General features: G+C 38.6%; 2 protein-coding genes across 2 annotated transcripts in view; one reads left to right on the top strand and one right to left on the bottom strand.

Annotated features, from left to right (window-relative positions):
• Positions 1-25,449, top strand: part of LOC308697049 (uncharacterized protein) — a 94,471-nt gene that overhangs the window by 14,227 nt on the left and 54,795 nt on the right. The window lies entirely within an intron of this gene.
• Positions 4,016-11,084, bottom strand: LOC308697039 (uncharacterized protein). Its single transcript, XM_081376091.1, has 3 exons — positions 10,544-11,084; positions 8,647-8,869; positions 4,016-6,874 (listed from the first exon to the last, which is right to left on the bottom strand). The coding sequence occupies exons 2-3, from the start codon at positions 8,702-8,704 to the stop codon at positions 5,043-5,045; spliced, it is 1,890 nt and encodes a 629-aa protein (XP_081232217.1). The 5' UTR covers positions 8,705-8,869; positions 10,544-11,084; the 3' UTR covers positions 4,016-5,042.

Genomic DNA, 25,449 nt, shown 5'->3' with positions numbered 1-25,449 from the left:
CACTCGTCCTCATTATTCCAGGGGGTGGGACCCACTCACCCTAAAGACTATTACAGATCAGTGGGTGGGACTTCACTTGCAGAAACTAAAAGCAATATCCACCATCTTGTTTGGAAGCTAAGCTAACAGGCGCTGTTGAGACAGATGTAAAGTTATGACAATGGCGGAAGGTACTCAATATGATATGAAAGAAGAGGATTTTGAAAGTCTGATGCTTGACTCGGATGTGTGTGGCTACTTTTATGAGCCGCAATATAGCAAAGAGCAGCTGAACAGGAGGCGGCTGCTGCGGCTTCTTTAGGCTAGGGTCGCGGACGAGGAGCTCGCGGCTCGAGCTAGGGGGGACTGCTGGTGCCTGTGCGCCTACGGCCACAGAGATAGAGTCCGTCTGCTCAAAGAATTTCATCGATGCCAATTTCTCCTGGACGAAATCTCTGAATCAGACGAGGACACGGACATTTGTTTTGTGAACCATTTCTCCCCGCATATGATGGAGAAAGCGGCGCGGGCGCACGCATATGGTGGTATTCTGGATTAGTGGGAGTTGTTGTCTTTTATACAAATGCGCACTAAAGTTACTTTCTGTGTTTTCTCGGTCCAGGAGGCACCAAATTCGAAATTTTTGTTACATTTCGACTACACATATGTAGTCCACTTTCAATAAAGATTAATGTTCCCACGGGTGAAATGCCCCTTTAAATCTGACGTAGCACAAAACAATGCACCAAAAATAATGTTGCTGCTAATCTTTGACATATTCAAGACTGTGATAATCCAAAGCCAAGGTTTTCACTTTGCATTTAGTACATGGATAATAATTAAATTTTTGTGTTTTTTCCTCTTATACAAATTGATGGTATCTTCACCAAAACTGGAATTTAGAGGGTTAAAATCCTGAAATTAAATAATCATTTGGTAGTTATGATGAGGACTGATGCTGGTTAAAAGATTTAACTCAGTGAAAGTGGAAAAAAATATTAATATAAAATAGTTTTATGCCAGTGTTTAGAGTGGACATTTTTGTCCCTTAATGCACTCAACGTCATAAAATATATAATGCAGCACAAGGGTTAAAACTTCATGAACTTATTCGCTCATGGCACAATGTTTCTCCTGGCTTCCAAGTCAGTGCTGTTTGATCTGATATACAGTATATGGTTAATAACAGATAATTCTGTGTTGTGTTGTTAAAACTGCACTGAATTCAAATGCTTTCTCACTAGATCTCGCTGTAATGTTTTTAAAACTGAATTAAAGGTATATTTTACCCCAAAATTTAAATTAGCCCATGATTTACTCTGAAGTCATCTGACGTGTATTTTACATTCTTCTCAAAAGGCCTGTATTAACCCCCCGGAGACGTGTGGAGCACTTTTATCATGGATAAATGCACTTTTATGGATTTCAAAACAGAAACTGCAATTCACTGCATTATAAAGCTTGGAAGAGCCAGTACATTTTTTTTTTTAAAGGAGTCATAACCTGCAATTTTCACTTTTCCACGAGAATCAATGTATGTTATGATTGCATAATGATTATACACTGGCCGGGAAGCCGATATTTAAAAGTGAAGCGTTTGTTTACCTCAGGGTTTGTAAAATAGCCCACGTCTTGACGTCAAGACGGGGCAGGATATACCATATATGGACACCGCAGCAGGAAGCCCGCCCTTCCCCTCTCCCCCTCATATTCAGTCGCGAAAGATGCAGAAACTAGTGCACACGTGAGTTGCTCTGTCAGAATCAACATTTAAAGGAGAACTTGGTAACTTTTTTAACTTAATAAAACTGTCTAGAAATAATTTGGATGGTTAAACAACCTGTTCTGGTGATATTGGTGACTTTCCCCGCTCCCCCCAGCGTTCCCAGGCGGAAAACCAACCTTGCAACTTGGGGACTACCGTCCCGGCAAGATAGAAATTGGAAGTCTCGTGAGAAGCGAGAACTAGAACGAGAACGAGCGCGAAACACAAATTGCTTTACGGCAATTCGACATAAACACACACACGCATGTATGATGCATTACCAGATTACCCACCTCGGTAGACATAGCTCCACACGATACAGTTGGCTTGCTCCGATCAAAACAAATGCACATGAGCAGCGGTAGAGAGGGGGAGGAGGCCGCCGCAAGTGAGTTTTTTACGACTGTGTTGTGAAATATACACCCTCCCACAGCTGTAGGGGGAGCTCGTGGGGAAAACATGCGACAACTAAAGGGAAAATCAGCGAAGAAGTGACTAGAGTTCGCTAGAGTTACCGAGTTCTCCTTTAAATGTGTTTTCTCTACCAAGAACGGACCTAGCTATCAGGGACCAGTGGATTAAATTCATTTTTAATGACGCGGTTCCTTCAACCCTTCCCACTGGCTTATCGTTAGGTGTTTGTGCTGTGCTAAACATTGTACGCCGGAATCCTTCACAAATTTGGGGCAATATCAGGTGAAGTTTTCATCGAAGCTCGGGAAAAGCGCCATTCCAACAAAATTGCCTGCAATTGAAACGGTAAGACTGTTTTTATTGCTCTACTGTGTGTTACAAACTGCAGCTAACTGCTAATGCGGCTATTGTATGCTATTGCGTCTGTCACTAGACAAATAAACGAAAGACTCGAGGTGAAGTAATTATTTATGTTCCCTGTAAACGATTTTTGACTGCATTATAATGATTTCTTAATTCAGAATATGATCAAGATTGCGTAGGTTGATGTGTTCGGGGAATTTGCCAGTTAATAGTAACATTTAAAGCCCCTTAAATGAACGAAATGACTCGAAAAAAGATTTGTTCATTTTGATGAACGAGATCACAAGAGAGTCAATGGACACTGGTGGCTGGTGTTGCCAGATTGGGTGTTTTTCCGGTACATATTAAGGCCGGTTTACGGTGTGTTTTAGGTGGGTTTTCGCCTGGAAGGCTTTATAGAAATCCGGCATCCTACTGAACGAAGTTAAACTGAGAGAGCGTGTCGTTCAGACACCAGAATGAATGAGTTCACAGTAACGTTCATCAGGCAGTAATGCGTTCAGTTCACGTTCGCCCAAAATATGAACGTGTTCAGGCACAACACTGGCGGGAGTATTAGCTTCGAGGTAAACATGTTGAATGGCTGCTAATATACTTTGCAAAAAACAAATGACTGAGATCATCATGTACTCGGCTATTGATTGCCTTACGCTTATGCACTGGCCGGGAAGCCGGTCGCGGCCAGGTCAGGTTCATTCACAACTTGCGCCATGATGTAATTATGGAATGATATGCTAAAGCATTACCTGCGGTGTCAACCCCCCTCCTTCCTGCAACCAATCAACGCGCCCCTCATTTGCATTATTAAAATGACCGTCCACGACAGCCAAAACATCGCATCAGATCTCGCGAGACAATAATGCCTTCAGAAATAAGGGTCTGAGGAGCTCTGTGTTTATTTTTTTTCCACTTTTCTTTTTTAGAAGGGCCTGAAAGACTATAATACAGCAGTAGGTATCCAAGGTAATACTAGGTTATGACTCCTTTAATATAACTTTTGATTGTATTCATCTGATAGAAGAATGCCATATACACCTAGGATGATGTCACAAACTGCTCAGACTGATCTCATGAAATGGCGTATACATGACACGCCAATTCGTATTTCCATTTATCAACACGCATAATCGCTTTTCAGCGTGTTTATCAACGCCGTTGATTTACGTTACATTACTGTATATAAATATATATGACCTACCCCAACCGCGTCCCTAAACCTACCCATCACTCGGGTTAATACCATTTATGAGTGTTCCCCTACCATCCTAGGAAAAAAAAATATTGCTCCCCAGATGTAGATATACATTTTCCTCCGTTTCGCTCGGACATTTAACGGCGTACACATACACACGGAATCACTCTGACGTTTAACGGCGTGGACATACACGTGGAAAGCTCAAAATGCATATAATAACACGCCACTTGACTTGAAAGTTGCGTGTTATTTATACGCAAAGTCATGATGTCATGTTGAACTGCTCCAAGACACGAAGGTGGAGAATCCAAACACAGCTTTATTATGGGCAATCCAAAGTACAGGCAATGGGTCAAAACACAGGCAGGCAGTCCGTACAAACAAACAAACAAACAAACACAGGAAGGGGGCAGAGGCAAAAGAGTAATCCAGGGAACAGGGCAAGAAATCCAAAACCAAGAGACAAGAAAACCAGGAGAATGCTCGGAATTGCAGTGAGTGAATGAGTGAACATGGTATAAATAGGCTGAGACTAACAGGGTGATGAGACACAGGTGAATGCAATCAGTGATGATGAGTCCAGGCAGTGAGTTATGGGAAATGTAGTTTGTGAGGGATTGATAATAGTCTGATGTGGAGTGTCCTCTGGTGGCTCTCAAGGGCACTCCAGCTGGTGACCGTTACAGATGACTTGAGGGTGGGTAAATCATGTGCTATTTTTCCTTTTTAGGTGAAATGCTTTTTCAATGGATCTGCCAGCGCTGTGTAGTAACGTTGTTTTGTGATCGAGATTGGCCCACGAGTAAACCTCTGTCTAGAATTGCTTCGAGCTGATATAATTGTTTGCAATGCGCAGCTCAAACGAGTAGCGCGGTTCTATTCTGCTTTTGTTTGCCGTGTGATGTTTCTCATATGCAGCAGAAATGGCTGCTCTCGCACCGGCAGAAAAAAAAAGTCGCAAAATATGACCATTTAGTTGCAGTCTAGAGCCCAGTATAGGCTTTTACATGAGCGCCACCTACTGTCAGAGAGCGAATTTGTTTTGTTTTTTTGCATAGATCTGAACTGACAAATAACAGATTCCTGTTGGTTGAACACAAGTTAATAGATATCAATCAATCAACAAAGTGTCCTGTGCTCACCACACACCGGCTATAGGTGGAGAGGAGAGATTTGGCTATAGGGTGATGTGTGACTAACTTGAACAGAAGAGACTTCATGTTGCTCAGCACATGAAAATAAACGACTGTGGTCATGTGGTTTCTCCACTGTATGGATCTTCATGTGTATCTTCAGGTGACTTTTAACAGCGAAACTTGTTCCACACTAATCACACATGTGCGGCTTCTCTCTGCTGTGAATCCTCTCGTGTCTTTTATGATCTGCCGATCGACTGAATCTCTTGTCACAATGTGAACACTTGTAAGGTTTCTCTCCACTGTGGATCATCTCATGTGTTTTCAGATTTGTTGACCGACTGAATCTCTTGTCACAGTGTGAACACTTGTAAGGTTTTTCTCCAGTGTGGATCCTCTCATGTTTTTTCAGATTTGTTGACACACTGAATCTCTTGTCACAGTGTGAACACTTGTAAGGTTTTTCTCCAGTGTGAATTCTCTGGTGCTGTTTTAAACAGTTTGCTTTAGTAAAAGTCTTCCCACACTCAAAGCACATGTACTCTCTCACACCAGTGTGTATTTTTTGGTGTACTTGTAAACTAAACAACAGTGAAAAACTCTTTCCACACACAAAACATGAATGTGGCTTCTCCTTCGTATGAACTGTCAGGTGTCTCTTCAGTGCTGATACACAGATAAATGTTTTGCCGCATTGATCACATGTAAATGGCTTCTCTCCGGTGTGGATCTTCATGTGTTCTTTAAGGTGTGAAGAATGACTGAAACTTTTCCCACATTGATCACATGTGAATGGCTTCTCTCCGGTGTGAACTCTCATGTGACAGTCAAGAGTATGTTTGTATGTGAAATTGTTTCCACATTGATGGCATTCATGCGGCTTCTCTCCAGTGTGGATCATCTCATGTGTTTTCAGATATGATGACTGACTGAATCTCTTGTCACAGTGTGAACACTTGTAAGGTTTTTCTCCAGTGTGGATCATCTCATGTGTTTTCAGAGATGATGAATGACTGAATCTCTTGTCACAGTGTGAACACTTGTAAGGTTTTTCTCCAGTGTGAATTCTCTCATGTGTTTTCAGATTGGCCAACTGACTGAATCTCTTGTCACAGTGTGAACACTTGTAGGGTTTTTCTCCACTGTGGATCTTCTCATGTGTTTTCAGAGAAGATGAATCACTGAATCTCTTGTCACAGTGTGAACACTTGTAAGGTTTTTCTCCAGTGTGGATCCTCTCATGTGTTTTCAGATATGATGACTGACTGAATCTCTTGTCACAGTGTGAACACTTGTAAGGTTTTTCTCCAGTGTGAATCCTCTGGTGCAGTTTTAAACATTTCGCTGTCATAAAAGTCTTCTCACACTCAAAGCACATGTACTCTCTCACACCAGTGTGAATTTTTTGATGTACTTTTAAATGTTGCCGCAGTGAAAAACTCTTTCCACACACAGAACATGAATGTGGCTTCTCCTTCGTATGAACTGTCAGGTGTGTCTTCAGGTCTGATGCCCTAATAAATGTTTTGCTGCATTGATCACATGAGAACGGCTTCTCTCCGGTGTGGATCATCATGTGACAAGCAAGATTTCGTTTGTTTGTGAAACTCTTTCCACATTGATCACATGAGAACGGCTTCTCTCCTGTGTGGATTCTCATGTGTAATTTAAGCTTTTCTGATCGTATGAAACTCTTCCCACATTGATGGCATACATGCGGCTTCTCTCCAGTGTGGATCATCATGTGAAGCGCAAGATTTCGTTTGCATGAGAATCTCTTTCCACACTGATCACATGAGAACGGCTTCTCTCCAGTGTGAACTCTCATGTGACGCTCAAGACTACATTTTCTTGTGAAACTCTTTCCACACTGAGTGCAGGTGAAAGATTTCTTGGCTCTTCTTTTCTTTAAAAATGTTTTTTTAGTCTTTGTGCGACTCAAAGGTTTTTCTCCAGGTTTGACATGATGTTCCTCCTCCACTTCACTCAGTTCTTCACTCTCATCGCTCTCTTCCATCAGGTCTGACATGAAAGAAAAAATTAATAAATAAAATTTTCAGTACATCAAAATAAATCAATGAGAGATATATAAAGTTAAAATGACATGAAATTGAGCCCTGATGTAATAGTAGAAAGTAGACAAATGTTATAAAATATTATGATAATTTGATGCCTTTTTCAAATTGATTGAGGTAAATGAATGAGGTAAAATTATCTTCCAATTATTTTAAAAACATTATAGGTCCGAATCCCATGTTTCTTTAGCAAGAACTATTACATATATTTGATCAATGACACAATTATCTAACATGATATTAAAGGGGTGATGAACTGAGAAATAAAATTTTCCTTGAGCTTTTGACATATAAGAGGTCATCGTATTATAAGAATATCCTATAAGTTTCAGAACTGACAACTTCCTTGTTAGTCCAATAAAAGCTTTTATTGACACCAGGCAAACCGACGACAGGTATTTAAAAGTGGGGATCTATGACGTCAAAGGGTGTCAAACACCGCCTCCGCAGAAGATTATCAACGCCTACTTCAACACTGCCTGTTTAGCCCCACCCACCGATTCACGCATTACATGAAACTTATTATAATATGCAAAACTGTTATCCAATCATAGCAGTGGGCGTTTACTTCCAAGTCTTTAATGCGGCACGCCCATAAAAACCGAGCGTTCAGGAGCTAGGCTCAAAACCAGGGTAGGAAATAGACTATGACTAATATTTTGATGTTGTTGAATGTAAAAACTAAGCGAACGTCATAAGTTGACCTCAGTCAACAATATAAAAACATTTAAAAAGTCAGCATTAAAATATACAATATTGCCATATTTTGACACCAACTTTGAGATTAATATTTATTTTACTAAAAATGTTTGAATTACAGGTATTAATGGCCGTTCACATTAGACTTTTCCTTCATTGACTTCTATTCATATACCTGTTAAAGTGGGACACCAGAAACACAAGCTCAAGTGAATAACCCTGTGAGAAATAACACAAGCGTTTAGCATTCAAGTGGAGTGGATTATTAGTTATTTGTAGAATTTATGTTTGTAAAAAAGCTGCCGCAGAATGTGATGTCATTTCACGACCACTGCAGTTGTCTGTAGAAATTGTAGAGCGGCCGTGGCTTTAACTAGTTTTAAATTGAAAAATTGTATTAGCTTTATCTGTGTCCTACTTGTTTCACTCAACCCTGTAACTCCTGACATGATTTTCCTTCTTTTGAAAACAGAGCATTTCTTAAAATTGTGACACTCAGGAAGAGCCATCATCTGGGCTCGTTCTACTGCATGATTGGTGGACAAGAAAATAATCTAAATCCATTGTCTCTGTTTTACACAAACTGTACAGTGTTGATTAATCAACCCTGTTACCAAAGTTATGTAAGAAGAATCTCTATAACTATGAATAACTTGTATGATATTTGACAAATACAACTTTATCAGTAACTTGGTGTTTACTGATTATTCCTAAAAAAATATGTAATTTTGTAAACAATGTTGAAAATGACTAAAATTCATGTAACTTTGTTGCAAATTGGGAACCAGATATAAAAGAGTTGTAATATAAAAGTTAAAATAGTATTTAGCTTGATCTGATGTTGACAATCAATATAAAAATGTCTCAAACCTCCCATTACTGACCATTTGTTGAAAAAAAACCAAGAACATTCTGTACCATTTCATAGTTTAACTGTTTATCTAAATGTGAAGAAGTGCTTGAATGTCTCTAACATGAATGTTCTTCAGCATCATGAATGAATGAAGAATAAACACCAACCTCTTTGTTCTTTAGGATCTTCAGTGTGTTTCATTCTGCAGGGTTCTGGATCACTCATGTTCTCACTGTCCTCTTTAATAAACTCAGTCTTTGCAGATTTCAGCTCTTCCTGATGCTCTGATGCTCGTCTTCACTTGTAGCTGATGGGAATTTACAGCATTTATTGCCGAACTGCTGTGGGAGGAGCTTAATTGATGATGTAATTGGTGTAGGAGGAGCAGATCTGCCCAAAATCAAAAACATATCAATTAGCCTACTGAGAGTGTTATTATTAATGACACTTCTATGCAACATATAAATATCACTTCTAAAATATTATGATCATTTGCAGAATGCCTTTTTATAAATTGATTATATGTCCTTGAAACTTTCAATGAGGTAAATCTATCTTCCAATTATTATTATTTTTAAACATTATGCACAAATCCCATGTTTCTTAAGCAAACACTTTTAAATATATTTGATTTGATAAATTACTCAATTATCTAACATGATATTAAAATTAAAATGTACAATACTGCCATATGTTGACACCAACTTTGAGATTTATATTTATTTTACTAAAACGTTTAAATGATTAATGGGCATTCACACTAGACTTTTCCTTCATTGACTTCTATTCATGCGAATGTGAAAGTGGGACACCAGAAACACAAGCTCAAATGAATAACCCTGTGATAAATAACACAAGTGTTTAGCATTCAAGTGGAGTGGGTTGTTTATTTTATTATTATTTATTATATGTTGAACTTATGTTTGTATATATGCCTTTATGTCTGTCTATATATTCATCCTACAGTAACTGATGCCAATCCATTCATTGTTTGTATGGCTAATCCTAACATTATTCTGTTTCATCATTAAAAGACAGGTATCTAGAATTAAAGAAAATAATCTAAATAATTTAAATTCTTCCAAATATAAAAATAATGGTAAAAACAGTTAAAATCATAAACACAGAAATAAAGGTACAGTATAGTTACCAACAATTACCCTCAGTCTATTGACACCAATGAAATGAGCTTTAAGTGTCCATTTACAGGAGATCTGAAGACATCAGCATAATACATGAGGTGAAAACAGGAACTATTGTCATGAAATAAAGAGTGTTTTCAGCAGATCTGTTAATATTGATGAGCCTCAGACTATCAACACTCATTCAACAAGCCATTCAAGATCATCAGCAGATCATCTCACTTTATTCTGAGTGTTTGCTGTTAGAAACACATTATTTGAGTCAGATAGATGACAAAAGACTATAAAACTGCTCAATTGAAAGATTACTGTTATTTCTCACACTATGGCATGGATAAAACATCACCATGACACTTATCTTCTTCAACCACTACAGAAAAATAATTACAGCAACATAATATGTCCAAATTAATTATATTTGATCTTATGATAACTACATTCGCAATATAGTAGTTAGATCATTTGTTCCAAATATTCCAAGAATAAAACGCTATTCATATTTATTAGTATTAATTCAATGCCTCACGTGGCTTATAGGCTCAATGTAAAGCATTTAGCAGTCTATGTTCCAGTATGACCCTTGATTTTTGATTGATTTGATTATCACTTAATTTATTTGAGATCGATTCCCATCAATTCCCCTCACTGATCTCAAACTTTGACTTTTGATTTGACGAGACAATCACACAAACGAGCACAAAATCGCTCAGGTCTGAATGAACTCGACATATTCTCCTCATGCTCGCTGCTGCTGCACTAAATGTTTATTTCAGTAGGAAGGAAGGAAGACGCCAGAAAAGACGCACAAGTATCGCGCTGATCGATGCAAACAATACAGAAATGAGCTCGTCGCTTAATCAAACTGTATTTAATTGTGTTTGATGGTTTTGTAAATGTGAGAAATACCGTGAACTGCTCTTACCTCAGAAAACTTCGACATTTGAGTAAAGTTGGCAGTAAATTCACAGATTCGAACTTCCCGGGTCAATAACTCGTGAGCTAAACGTTGTTACTGCACAAATAACACCTCTTTTTATTCGTAGTAATGTAGACAAGCAGCTACAACTTAATTTTCCTCCAAACGAGCTTTCCCTCGCAGTGGACAAAATACATTGATCTCTATGCGCAGGCGGCACAGAGACAGATCCGAAGGGACCGTCTGCAAAGTGCTAAACCCGAAAAGCGTTACTACGAAAACAGTCTATAACTTCACTGTCACACACTAGTGTCAGTGTCACTGTCATCAAATTCAGTTCACACATCACTGCCGTCCTGATGGTTATACTACTGTAACACTTATTTTTAGAAATACCAGTAGCCTACATCTGTCCTTGAATTGCTACAGTGAATAAAGTAATTTCTTCCAAAAATTTCTAAAACTGGCTCATAGTCGATTTCTGTGAGTTGTTCTGTAAAGGAATATGTCATTCATTATAGGTTCTCAGATATTTTTTTCTTTAGTCACCCAGAGAAAAGAAAATGGCTTCCTCCATACAGCAACTATGTGGTGGGGGGCGGGACTTCGACATAAACTTCACGTAATTGGGCAATAAAATGTCAGTCATCTCACTGACATGCACTTCTTTTTGGTTTTATAATTCCTTACACTCTTTACTAATTTCTGGTTATTTTATTATTTTAACAACTCTTTAATTAATTCCTTTTTGTAATTCCTTTTTATTTTAAAGGAGTCATGACCTGTAATTTTCACTTTTCCACTAGAAAAAATGTATGTTATGATTGCCTAACGATTATACACTGGCCGGGAAGCCGATATTTAAAACTGCGTTTGTTTACCCCTGGGTTCATCAACCAGCCCACGTGCACGCGCACTCAAATACGTGATGTTAATTGTCAAGTCGGCGCAGGATATACCATATATGGACACCGCAGACCTATGCTGCAGGAAGCCCGCCCTGCCCCTCTCCCCCTCATATTCAGTCGAGCGCCGCCATTACTGAATTCCGATTCGAAGTACGCACTCGACCGTGAAAGATGCAGAAACGTGGTGCACATGTGAGTTGCTCTGTTGTTGACTGCCAGAATCAACATGGAAATGTTTTTGTCTCTCCCAAGATGGTCGCAGCCAGGTCGGGTTCATTCACAACTTGCGCCATGATGTCATTCGGGGCGGCGGTGGCTCAGTGGTTCATGTAGATTGTCTACAAACCGGAAGATTGGTGGTTCAATCCCTGGTTCCACCTGACCAAGTGCCCAGCAAACACATTTACGTTGTGGCAACGTCTCTGGCACGTTGCATTTCTTATATGGCAACGTCGCTGTCTACGTGCTCGCAACATTGTAACAACGTAGAATTGTAAGACGTGACAGGGCTGTAGCAACGTTGTTGCGCGACATTCAGCAACTGAGAGACGACGTTCTGACAATATTTTTATATGGTGCATTTTGTTAGATAATTATATACTTTTATCGTTTATTGTTTATCTATATTTTAATTTAATAGGGCTATCAACACCTGCAAGTGTAGCCTACACTTTGAAGAGTAAAAATGACAGAAGGTTTCGTTAATTCAACTTTATTAAAACTGCATTTAATCAAATTGCACTTCCAAAAGTCATACATTTGTAAAAAAAAAAAAAAAAAAAATACAAATTAAGTATAATAAATAAAACATAAAAAGCAAAGGCAGATCAGAACATCTAATGAACAAAACCGGGTCTGTATGGCGGACAGTAGCCGAAAGCAGGTGTCACCGGGGAAACATCCACAAATCCAGAGGAGCAAAGAAACGAATGAGACTAAATAGAGGAAAAATCAAATGACAAACTAAACAGTGCGAGCGATGCTACATTAATCACATTAGAAATTAAAGTTGTAGGTTGTGTTTGATAGCTGAGGTAGGATAAATTAAACGCAATACTCACGTATCCTTGCTCGGTGATGAATGAGAACACAATGAGCCCAGCAACAGGTGGTTGGAATTAAAAAGTCTGATTTTCGCGCTTCAGGGCAGTGACGAGTACATTATGTAGTCCAGTGGTTGTCCTGACACCCTAGGCACAACCTTAAGCAATGGCCCTGAATGATGGTTTAATGTCAACATTGTGACAACGCTGTAACAACCTTCACTACACAACATAGTTATAGCAACCTTTTGGCCATGTCGTTAAAACGTTGTTAGAAGGTTGGCTACGTTGCGCCAACATTCTGTGTTTGCTGGGTGTTGAGGTGTCCTTGAGCAAGACACCTAACCCCAGCTGCTCATCGCCTTGCATGGCTGACACCGCCGTTGGTGTATGAATGAGTGAGTGAATGGGTGAATGTAAGGCAATATTGTAAAGTGCTTTGGTGGCCATTGGGTCTGTGAAAGCGCTATATAAATGCAGTCCATTTACCATTTTTGGAATGATATGCTGAAGCGTTACCTGCGGTGTCAACCCCCCTCCTTCCTGCCACCAATCAATGCGCCCCTCATTTGCATTATTGCAATGATCGTCCACAACAGCCAAAATATCGCATCAGATCTCACGAGACAATAATGCCTTTAGAAATAAGGGACAGAGGAGCTCTGTTTATTTATTTTTTTACTTTTTTTCAACTTTGCGAGATATAAAGTCAGAATTGCGTGAAATAAAGTCACAATTGCGTGTTTTAAAGTCAGAATTGCGAGATATAAAGTCACAATTGTGTGTTATAAAGTCATAATTCTGAGATATAAAGTCAGAATTGCGAGATATAAAGTCAGAATTGTGAGATATAAACTATTCTGTAAAAAAAAAAAAAAAAAAAGTCCGTCTTTTTTTTCCCCTTAGAATTGGACTTTATCTCACAATTCCGAGAAAAGATGACAGGATTGCGAGATATAAACTCGCAATTATGTGTTATAAAGTCAGAATTGCGTGATATAAAGTCAGAATTCTGAGATATAAAGTCAGAATTGCGTGATATATAGTCGCAATTGCGAGAAAAAAAGTCAGAATTCTGACTTTATATCTCAGAATTCTGACTTTATATCTCAGAATTCTGACTTTATTTCACGCAATTCTGAGAAATAAAGTCAGAATTGTGAGATGTAAACTCGCAATTGTGAGATAAAAAGGTCGCAATTATCTTTTAAAATGTTTTATTCAGTGGCGGAAACAAGCTTCCATAGTTTTAGTGCCTACACAACTGAATAAAGTTATTTTGTACTTAATTGTAATTGAGATAGTAGTGAATTAGGAATCATGGAATACATTAGTGATTTTTTTATTTTTATTATTACCCACCACCTCATGTTAAAATTAATTAAATAGTAATAAAAGGGCACACACTATAGCTAAAGTTCAGCTTGCTCAGTTAGCTTGGTTCTGGTTCTCAAAATCTCTAATACTTGTTCTACATTGTTGCATCTTCATGGATGAGATAACATGCAGATAACTACTGTAGTCCAAATATTATTCAACCTTCAATACGTTTTATATAATCAATGAACTCTTCAAACAATTCTGAGTTTGTCAAAAAAAAGTTTAACTTTCTATATTAGTTGTCAAAATAAATAATTGCAACAGTTCTATCATACCTAAATTAAAAAGGAAAACAAAAGTTCTCTTTTGAATCCCCATGTGCAAGAATGTGAACAAGGCGGAAGTCAACAGCACATAATGTAAAATGTTATGTTTTTCATAATGTAATGTTGCCAGAATGTAAAATTACGTTTTTTTATGGATTTAAAAATTATCCATTTTTGTTTGTCCTTTACAAATTAACGCAAAATGAATGCCTATCGCACAGTGCTCACATTTATTTGGACATTAAAACATTACATATCTGTGCCATATATTGTGATCTCACATAGCAGAATATTTTAATCCAGACAAATGTGACACATGCATAACAAATACATGCAGTTTTGACCGCTTTAATCGCCGTTTTGATTCTTACATGAGTTAATTGACGACAGAACTACGGCTACAGCGCGCCACATTTGGCAACATATGTTCACATTCATGGCACAATTCAAACGGGACCAGAAAATAATTATTTTCTCCCATTCACCTGCATTGACGATTTTTCAACTTTGAGGTCCAGCGGGGTTTTACGGAAGGGGCGGGACTTACCAGCTCTATAGCGGCGGTCATAATAATTATATCAATTCAATCACTCAGGGCTAGTACTATACAGCTGTATTACAGACACACACCCAAGTTGAGAAGAGGAAGAGTTGCATTAGAGTCACAACGTGGATCTAATGCCTCGTTTCCACTGAGCGGTACGGTACGGTACGGAACGGTACGCATTTATTTGCGTTTCCACTATCAAAAGTTGTGAATGGTACCAAAATGCCGAACCGTACCGTACCACTTTTTAGGTACCCTTCCATTGGGGTACCTAGCACAGTGGAACGGTACTAAAAGGTGGAGCTAGACTCACTGCAGGACGTTGATTGGTTGACAGAGAATCGTCACTTGCGCGTGCTAAAAGGGGAATGACAACATAAGAAGCGCCATTTTTTAATATAAAGTTTAATATAATACCAGGGCCGGAGTGGGGCCACTTTTCAGCCCTGGAGTTCATGCCCAAGACCGGCCCACTTTTTCCACGGTGGAATTCCAAATTAGCACTTTTTCCAATTTGGATAAATGAAGCAACAGTTCAGTTGTTACTATTGTGTAGTTGGTATTAATACCATAGTTCAACAAATAATGTAAAGGTTAAATAATAATTCACTTAGACTTTCTAAGAAGCAATTGCGATTTTATATCACACAATTCAGACTATATCTCGCAATTCTGTATTTCTGACTTTAAAAAGAAGCAATTGCAACTTTATTTCACGCAGTTCTGACTTTATATCTTGCAATTTCTGACTATAAGAAGCAATCGACTTTAATTCACACAATACTGACTTTATAACACGCAATTGCGACTTTATATCTCACAATTTTGACCATCTCGCAATGCTGACTTTATAACACGCAATTGCAACTTTATTTCAGGCAATTCTGACAGTTATATCTCGCAATTCTGACAATTGAGACTTAATATCACGCAATTCTGACCATCTCGCAATGCTGACTTTAACATGCAATTGCAACTTTATTTCAGGCAATTCTGACTTTATAACACGCAATTGAGACTTTATTTCACGCAATTCTGATGTATTCCGAAATGTAAACTCGCAAGTGTGAGATAAAAAGTCGCAATTATCTTTTAAAACGTTTTATTCTGTGACGCAAACAAGCTTCCATACCTCCTGGCCTCTTCCTCCCAGCCATCCTCCCTGACGCGTACCGTTACGGTAGGGCCGGCCAGGCACGGTAGGCGCCGGCGATGCCGCGGACCCGCGGCCGCAGTTGCCTACCTAAAACGTTTTGGAAAAGACTGGCTGTGGACCCAACCAACTCTATAGTAGGGGAGGGGAGAACTCCCTCACATGGTACAACCCATGCAGAGGCTGCGCGCTGCAGTGTCAAAAGGCGGAACGTGTAATGTTACTAACGTGACATTGAAATGTAAAAAAAAAAAAAAAAAAAAATCCTCGACCGGCCCAAAAGTGAAGCGGCCCACCGGGAATTCTCCCGATTCTCCCGATTACCCAATCCGGGCCTGTATAATACTACTGTTACTGTATCACGAAATGTAATTTTAAGAGTTTTTCAGGCGAGAATGTAGTTGTTTAAAGCTCAAATCTGTGGTTTATTTATAAAGATGATTATTTTTTTCCCCGGTTGTGAGATCCATGCGTTCAGCGGGCGCTCGGCGCTCATGTTTCCCGGCTGGATGAGCCTTTCCTCGGCTAGTCCTCGGCGTTCGTCGCTGACTCCGACGGTAGTGGTTAAACATAAGATATAATTCGTTTTGTGTAGACCTAACGGGCGATCTTTGGTCCCGTGAATATATAATGAGTTCCCTGTCAATCGTTTTGGCTGAGGGCTAAGTTTAGTTAACGTTATTTGTGTTTAACTTTACTTGTAATGTAGACTATAGAGCGCTGCATTTGGATATTTGACTGAATTGTTTGCTTTATTTCTTATTGTATAGCTTCTTGTACTTTACTTAAACTTTTATATAGGCTATTATTGATAAAACTGAAATTTTACAAAAATAAATATGGTTTCTTGTCATTTTTATTACAAGATTATCACTGACATTTATTGCAACATTTGTACAAATGCATATATTGCCTGGAATATGTGTAATTTTTTTTTTATTTAAACGAAAAGAGGTAACGTTAGGGTTGTGTTTTAAATTTCGTTTTGTTATAAATAGAATAACGTATAACGTGCAGTGAATAATCAATATGCGTTGCGCATGAACCACATGTGTCCCTATAATGTTTAATTTATTTAAATGAAAACGAAAAGAGGCAGAGTGGTGTTTTATAACATATTTCGTTTTATTGTTGCTTAAAATGTACATACAGAGTAAGTTAACAGAGATAACCGGAGTAGCGAGCTGAGTGACGCTTTTAAGAACGCGCTGTACCATGTAGGAGTCGCACATGGCAAGTACAAACTTTGCGTACTTGATATTGAGAAAAGCCTAATGTCGGCGCTTGTCTTCTTGTGACAAACATGTTGAGAAGCAAGAACAAGATCTGCTGTATGTCATCCATTGTAGTTTACTATGTTCTTCTTCGCGCGAAAATGACGTCGATCGAAACACCACGCCTATCAAGTAAGGGTACTGTTGGCAGTGGAAACGCTAGCCAGATCATGGTTAACAGACCCGAACCGTATACCGTACCGTAGCCTACTGCTCAGTGGAAACGAGGCATAAGCGAGTTCACACCGGATTCACAAAAAAAGTTTGTCCTGAAAGATGGAGCAGTTCCCACTTTAAAAGAAGATGATGTATGAACCACAACAGTCATGCAAGTACGTTTTATGCTTTACCTTTGTTGATGTGTTTTCCATCGCTAGTTTCTGTCGGTTTATTTATGTTGTAGCAACGCTGTTTCAAACACATACAATCTTTATTTTAATACCACCAGCGAACTTTGAATGTTGGTGTTTATTAGAGCTTTTATGTAGAGTTTACTCACATGCTTGCTTGACTACAGGAACGTTATAATGTAAACGTTTTCTTTACTGTGGTAGAACCATGCTAGACTCATGCTCTCATAGTTCTGGACAAGATAACGTTATTTGTCTACAGTTTTGTAGAGAGAGAGAGAAAGAGAGAGAGAGTGAGTGTGTGTGTGTGTGTGTGTGTGTGTGTGTGTGTGTGTTAGTGCTGATCAAATAATCCCTTCGAGGATTGTAATATTATGAGGTAGAACGATTGTATGAAATGCATGGACTTTTTTGCGTGTTTTAACATAGCATTTACAAATAACCGCGCATAGAAAAAGTATGAGACATCTTCCAAAAAAAAAAAACCATACCTTTCTGAAACGTCCTGTAACAGCCGTTCGTGCACAAGTTCTGCTCGATTCCTCTCCACTAATATTCTCTGAGTCTGATTCGGGCTCAAATTGGTAAGGCAATATTGACGCCTATGTTTATAATACCGGAGCACGTGCAACTAGTAGTAACCAGACCGCCTCCCCTCCGCTTCCGGTGTCGTGCCGAATTTCTACCCCCGCCAAATTATTACCCCCCTAGTATTGGTAGGTTTAGATTAGTTGTGGGGGAGGGGTTAGGATTAGGCAATCGGGTACTGACTTCAACGAGGGGGGTAATAATTTGGCAGGGAGTCGAAATTCGGCACAACAGGTGCTTATGGACCTTATTTTGGAAAAAAAATATGTATGGTAGTCAATGGCGAGAGACAACTTATCTTTTTATTCCGTCTGACCTGTGCCCTGAATTACACATATGATGTTTGTCAGTTTAAAAGATAATTATGAAAGTCAAGAAAGTCACAGTTTGTCATAAAACAGAAGAGTAACATTTAGTTAAATGTGAAAATCGCTCAATGAACTAGGCTACATCTCTCATCTCGCACTAGGCCTACGTCACCGTCCGTACACTACACAAAAAGTATTCTCGTCGCTTTATAAAGTTAAGATTGAGCCACTGTAGTCACTTCTTGGACTATATAAACGATGTCTTTAAAACAGTTTCTGGGCCAGCAAGTTAATAATGCCCGAGTGATCCAGCACTCAGATTTAATCAAAAATATCTTAAGTTGTGCCCCGAAGATGAACGAAGGTCTTACAGGGTTGGAACAACATGAGGGTGAGTAATTACTGACAGAATTTTCATTTTTGGGTGAACTAACCCTTTAATTATGTTTATGTACATCTCAGGTTAAACTTCATGATGTTCACTTGTAAGAAGGCCTGTTTTTTCAGTGGTCTGAATAGGCTATCTTTATTTCTAGAAGAATTTAGCAGTTTTCTGAAAAATAAAATAAAGTTGAAATTAAACTGCATGTTCTCTGTAAAAAACAAACAAAAAAAACAACATGTATTATTTTTTTGTAATAGACATATCAGGTTAAAATTATATTTTTGCAAATGAAAATCATGAAAATTGCCTTTGAAGGATTTTTTTCCCTTTAACACACATGCCATCAGCTAACTGGAAAATGTAAATTTTGTGTAAATGCATACATTTGTATTCTGGTAAAAAAAATAAATCAATTTTGCGTAATTATACTGCCTTTACTCTGTAAAATATAAATAAATAAATAAATAAATAAGTGTTCATCAAGCCTTCCATCAACATAATAGACAAAGGGGGAGAACAGAAAGCAGGAGACAATTTCATCACAAAAAAAAATATATATAGCAGAGTTTAATGAATAAATGTTTATTGAATTAAAATTGTAATTATTGTCTCACAATATCATCGTATGCCACTGAAAACATTAATATGGAGACATTGACTGGTCTCTAACTTATTTGTGAAGACACATAACAAGTTAATGTTCCATTAAGTAAAAGTGAAGTTAAATCTATTATTAAGGAAAATATTATTAAAGAGTGGCAGGAAAAATGGAATACAGATAATAAGGGGCGACTATTATATAATATTAAAAAATGGTAGATACTAAGAAAAGTATAAACGGTAGAAATAGGAAAGAAGAGGTCATAATGACTAGGATGAGACTTGGACACTCAGGACTGAACGCATCGCTCTTTATAATTGGAGTTCACGAGACTGGTTTATGTGAGAATTGTGGGAAGAAAGAAACAGTGGAGCATGTGATATATGATTGTAAAAGGTATGATGAGGAACAAAAGGAATTGATATCATTTAAACGAAAGAAGGAAGGTTAATAAGGATTTGGCATAGGCTATTTGTTAGGTTATGATTTTAACAGAGAAAGAGTAGGATACAGAATACTAATAGAATACATATATAATACTGGATTAACCCTTTCACACGTACGATCACACCGGTGTGATCAGTTTAGGCTGGTCCCTGGAGCGTACGATCACACCGGTGTGATTAGAACGGTCAGTGCATCACGTGATCAACTGCTAAATTCAAATGTGCTTTCGCGCGTTGGCTGGCGCTGAGCCAGAGACAGGCGTGCTCAGAGCTGTCATAAATCACAACTTTTCAGTGTTTTCAACCACATAATGTTTATTTTAGATTTCAGACATATATTACTAAAAAAACAGTACATTAGAGTTTGTAAAATACACACTGATGTCCAGGGCCGGCGCTCCACACACGCACATGACGCACTGCGCGTAGGGCACCAAGTGCTTGGGGGGGCACCAAAAAATCTGGGTCGTGAGCCAGAAACAAACATAGTATCCGCGCCACTGATCGCTCGGCAACGAGCACTTTGATCAGTTGATTTAAAAAAACAACACATTTCAGTGCTAAATCGACTCTTATTTAAAAAACGAATGAAATGAATGCTCTGCTGGTTAACTGGAGATGTTTTGTTTGTTTGTATTGGTACATTCGTGCCGCGAGATGTTTCAAAAGTGGTGGGGACATGTCCTACCCGCAAATTACGCCTATGCGTATGCATGTCCAGGGGCGTCGCTATAGTAGTGCAAAATATCCGGGGCTTTAGCCCTGCATGGCTAAAATCTTTTTTTTTTTTTTTTTTACTTTGAAACTGCAATTAGAATAAAAAAAACCCCACAATCTCAGTGTTTGTATATTTTCATATTCACAGAGTTGTCAAATTATGTACAGAATTATTATATTGTGCCTGACCTTTGCACTTTTAACTTTCTGTGTTTACATTGCTCAGTTCCAAATCTGTGTTTTTAGTAATTGTGGTGGTATTTGGTATTTATAATTTTAACCTTTATATTATTTATTTCTTTTCATGTTTGGTGCCATTGTTAATGTAAAATTATTTATTTGCAGCAGTTATTTTCAGTAGCACCTCAATGCAGTACATAAGATCCGGGGGGAGGAGTCGGATCTTATATAAGGGGTGGAGATGGGTAGGTTTAGGGGTGGGTTTAGGGATCAGGGGGTGGAGATTGGTAGGTTTAGGTATGTAAGGTGGGAGGAGTTGGATCTAGATCCGACTCCTCCCCCCGGATTTTATGCTCTGCATTGAGGACCATCTCGTTATTTTGGAAGTAAAGAGAACCTAACTAAGAAATTCTGAATGGTTGTTATTCCCTTGGTGGGGGGGGGGGGGGGGGGAATCATTCATCAGACATGTTTTATTCAGATACACATTGTGAAAGTAACTTTAAAGTTTACTCTGTTCTTCTCCCAGTTCACAAGCCACTTACTTTTATGTATTTCGGGAGAAGTGGATGAATTCACGTGTTGTAAATCCAACAGATCCGATTCTCTGCGTCTGCAGCACAAACTAAAATGGCGGCGCCCATCGCGCATACAGCTCAACTAACGCGATCGTTATAAAGGTGTTTAAACAACAAAACACTTCCACTTGCATATATTTGACAATCGGAAGATCAGATATTTCATGCCATATCCAACAAATGTGAATATTTTGAATAAAAAAGGAAAAATGACATAAAAGCAGATCATCATTCATTCAGCTCTGTTGTTGCTGCGGTGTGTCACGTGACAAGCAATGACGCGTCACCATGGCAACCATAAAGCGACACGTTCTAAATAACGGTCGCCTTGAAAAACTCACGCTGGGAGGTCAGCCAGAATATTTTAAACTTACGTTTGAAAGGGTTAAGTGAAAGGATTTAATATAAAATAAGGATGCTTTGGACTATTCCAGATTTTAGGTTCCAGTCTGGAGGAGCTGAACACACAGCACCAGGTGGGGCTTTAGGAGATGGAATGGGATGGAGCATCAAATAATTATATATATATTATATATATATGGATATGTGAGAAAGAGGTAAGAGAGAAAAAAAAAAGGTGGTGGGGAGAGTGGGGTGATTTGTGCCAGGGGGGAAGTAGTTCCACCCTTGTTTCTGGAAAACCGTAGAAGAAATTGGTCATGTGACCACATCATTTTGAAAAGCAATCACTTTTACTCGTCCTCCAAAGAAGAGAGACACATGGCATGAGAGTTAAGCACATTTTAGTGCAAAAAACTGTTTTTTCCCTTTCAAAGTAAATTTTCTATGATTAAGGTTTTTTGATTGTAGTGTCTGAAAAATTATAGACAAGTTTGAAAACTTTTCACACATGTTTTAGTGCTTTAGTAGGCTACACAATGAGTCTTAGCATGATGTTAGCTCTTAACTGCTGGATCATGCTAGTTTTTCAAACTTGTGGGTCCGGGGTGATTTGTGCCAAAGGGCCTGGGGTAAGTTGTGCCAGATCCAGACCACCTAGAGACCTACATACTCACAGGGGATAATCTTGAGAAGTAAGGAGATGGGCATGCCTCATCAGTGTTTGACTTAGGCCTGCCTGCTATTTGTTTAATTTAGCTAACACTGATTTCAGTTTGAGTTTGCACTATGTTATTAAAGAGAAGTTTTATTCCGTTTTTAAGTGGCCTATGTCACAATAGGATGTTTAGAAATTAGCCTAGTACTTTATTCTACTTTATTCTTATGTTACATAATTGACAGACAGCGCTATGTCAACAGGCATCTATTGCCAAAGCCTTTTTGCCTGAAATGAGTCACAAATATCATATATTGTGTTGCTATGGTGCTCTAAATGGTTGCTAGGGCATAGCTTGATAGCTTCACAATGATCCTGAGAGACTGATTGGTCGTCTGAATAAAATGAGCCCGTCCCCTTGTCTCTGTGACACTGTGATCCAGAGTTATGTTCAATACAAAAACCAAATGCAATTGACCATAGTAGGAAAAACGCATGCTATGGTATTCCAGGGTGACAATATCTAAATGAACCTTAAATTAGTCATTTTGTATTGAATTTATCTTGCTTTCATATAGCATTATGGTTCATAACATTAAAATGTTCTGTTTTACTTCAGAAATCACTGGCACAATTTACCCCCAATGTATTCCCCCAAAGGCACAACTTCCCCCGCACCAGGGGCAAGTTGTTAGCCTGGCTCCGCCCTCCTTCGTACTTCCGCTCAATTTCATTTTCCTTCAGTACTACGTCTGGGACTGCTGTATATTCTTAGGTTTCCAGAAATCAATTTTTTGTAGGACCAATCAGCGAACAGAGGGAGTGGCTGAGAACGATGACGTTGATGTAGTGCGTCAGTTTGAGTTGGAGTAATGGCAGCGGAGAAAGATGTGAGAAAAGCTATTCGGTCCGTTGTTGCAAAACTGCCGAATATACAGAGGTTAAAGCCGGAGCAAGAACAATGTTTGCTAAGTTTTGTTGGTGGCCATGATGTTGTGGCCCTCCTCCCCACGGGGTTCGGGAAAAGTTTGATTTTCCAGCTCACTCAGCACTAGAAGTGCCAGAATTCCATAACTACTAGAACTGCCACAAGCGGTCATTTTGATCGCTATTCAAAACTCTGTATCTTTAATGATAAATCCCCAATTGAGAGATTAATGCATTTATTGTATTAGGATGTCTTTTAAAAACAAAACAACACCAAACTGTACATTTAAACAAGTTTAATTATAATTTATAAATAAATAATATTCGTAGATGCCCTGAACAAAATGACGGAGATGTTTTCATGTTTCCACTGTTCGATCGCGCCCGCCGACACACACACACACACACACACACACACACACACACACACACACACACACACACACACGCACACACACACACACACACACACACGCACACACACACACACACACACACACACCATATTCCAGCATTGCAGCCTGTTCATTATAGCCATAATAAAATATAATAATAAAATAGTCAACCTAACATATAAAAATTCCACTGCTCTGTTTCTCAGTAGGCTACTGGTAGGCTACAATTCGTACCATTTTATGCGTGTGAAGAGGATGATTTTTTCCGTCGATATTGGAACGTGAGTGAAGTTCAAAGCCTATGATAAAGAATAGTTTAGCATCCAAATACATCGCAAATGTTGAAACATTTTGATTCTAATTAGAGAGTTACGTGAGCCCAACGCCGCTTACTTTCACTTTCGCTTATAAAGCATTTCATTTTGGCTTTAGTTATTTTTTCATTCTTGTTCTGTTCTGAATATCATTACATTTAAATGATTTGTTGTTGAATATGTTTAGTGTATTTTTTACCACATTTTATTGTTGCGTATATTGGTATAATAATACCGCGAAATTCAGTGCGGTCAATATGACCGTTAATGGCCGAAATAGGTAAATATGTTCATTTGTTTTGTTTTTTTGCCTTATGTGTAATTTACATAGGTAATTTATATGAAAAACATTTTAAATGAAAATACAGACACTTTTAGGAAAAGTCAGGTACCAGCAGGATTGTATTTATTTTTTCAACAAAGTTATTGCAGATATAAAATTCAAAACGGTCAAAATGACCGCCATGGCAGTTCTAGTGGTGAATGAGTTAGCTAAGGGAAACGATAGGGATGCAAATCAATAGTTGTTGTCGTCTCCCCTCTTGTTGCACTAATGGAGGACCAGGAGGAGGCAGAAAAGTTGTTTCCGTATCGCGCAGTAGCCGGTGATCACTGTACAGCATTTGCGGCAGATCCGAAACGACCGCAGCGGCATATTGTTAATGATTAGACCCAGCTTCGACAGTTGACTGAATACATCACTGTCCTTATACATTTTGAATTTTTAAATGTTTCCGGCCGGTTTCGGCGCATGACATACGTCACGACCACACGTTAGCGATTGGCTATGGCAGATCCTGAGTGACTCTGGGCAGATCCAATAGTTTTGAACTTTAACAGAGAACCCGCCTACAAGGAAGTAAACGTTTCTCAATGGAGAGATTCCAGACTCTCTGTACAAATGAAATGTACGAGAGTCTGGTAGAACCAGGCTAGCAAGTTGTGCCATGAGACCACTTTTTTTCCAAGAGCTATATTTCTGAAACAATTTATTTCAGATCCAAAGTTATTGTTCTCAGGGATGCACCACATCCTGAAATATATGTACATCATTAAGTTGAAGGCATTACTGCCATGGCCTCACTTTTTAAAGTCACTTTGAGTAAAAACTGGCACAACTCACCCCACTCTCCCCTATGCACTAAGAATATCAGCAGTGCAAGTAGAGATGGGTGTAATGCCTCAAGTAATTTGTAGGCTCAAGTTAAAGATGAGGTATTTCATAAGCATATAGGGACACTCGAACACTCACTCACACAGTTAAACTGGTGTTGGAGGACTGTTGGGAATATGGACATAAAAAGTTATCAAGTTTTGGATGGAAGGCCAGTGAGGAAGCCCTGAGAATGGGATTAAGTGATTTCAATGTTGCCCCTACTGTGGCTAGGTCAGCAATTCCTCCTTGGATTTTCCCAATGCCTTTGATTGATATCCAATTGCTTAAAGAAAAGCACAACGATACAAATGGATTAGAAAATTTAGGTATACAGCAATACATTGATCAAACTTATTATAGTGCAGTGCAAATATACACTGATGGTTCAAAAGACCCAGA

Source organism: Scardinius erythrophthalmus (genome assembly GCF_964197995.2).
Source record: "Scardinius erythrophthalmus genome assembly, chromosome: 1".
NCBI lineage: Eukaryota > Metazoa > Chordata > Actinopteri > Cypriniformes > Leuciscidae > Scardinius > Scardinius erythrophthalmus.
Note: the sequence above shows the minus strand (reverse complement) of the source record. Positions and strands in the feature narration are given on the sequence as shown.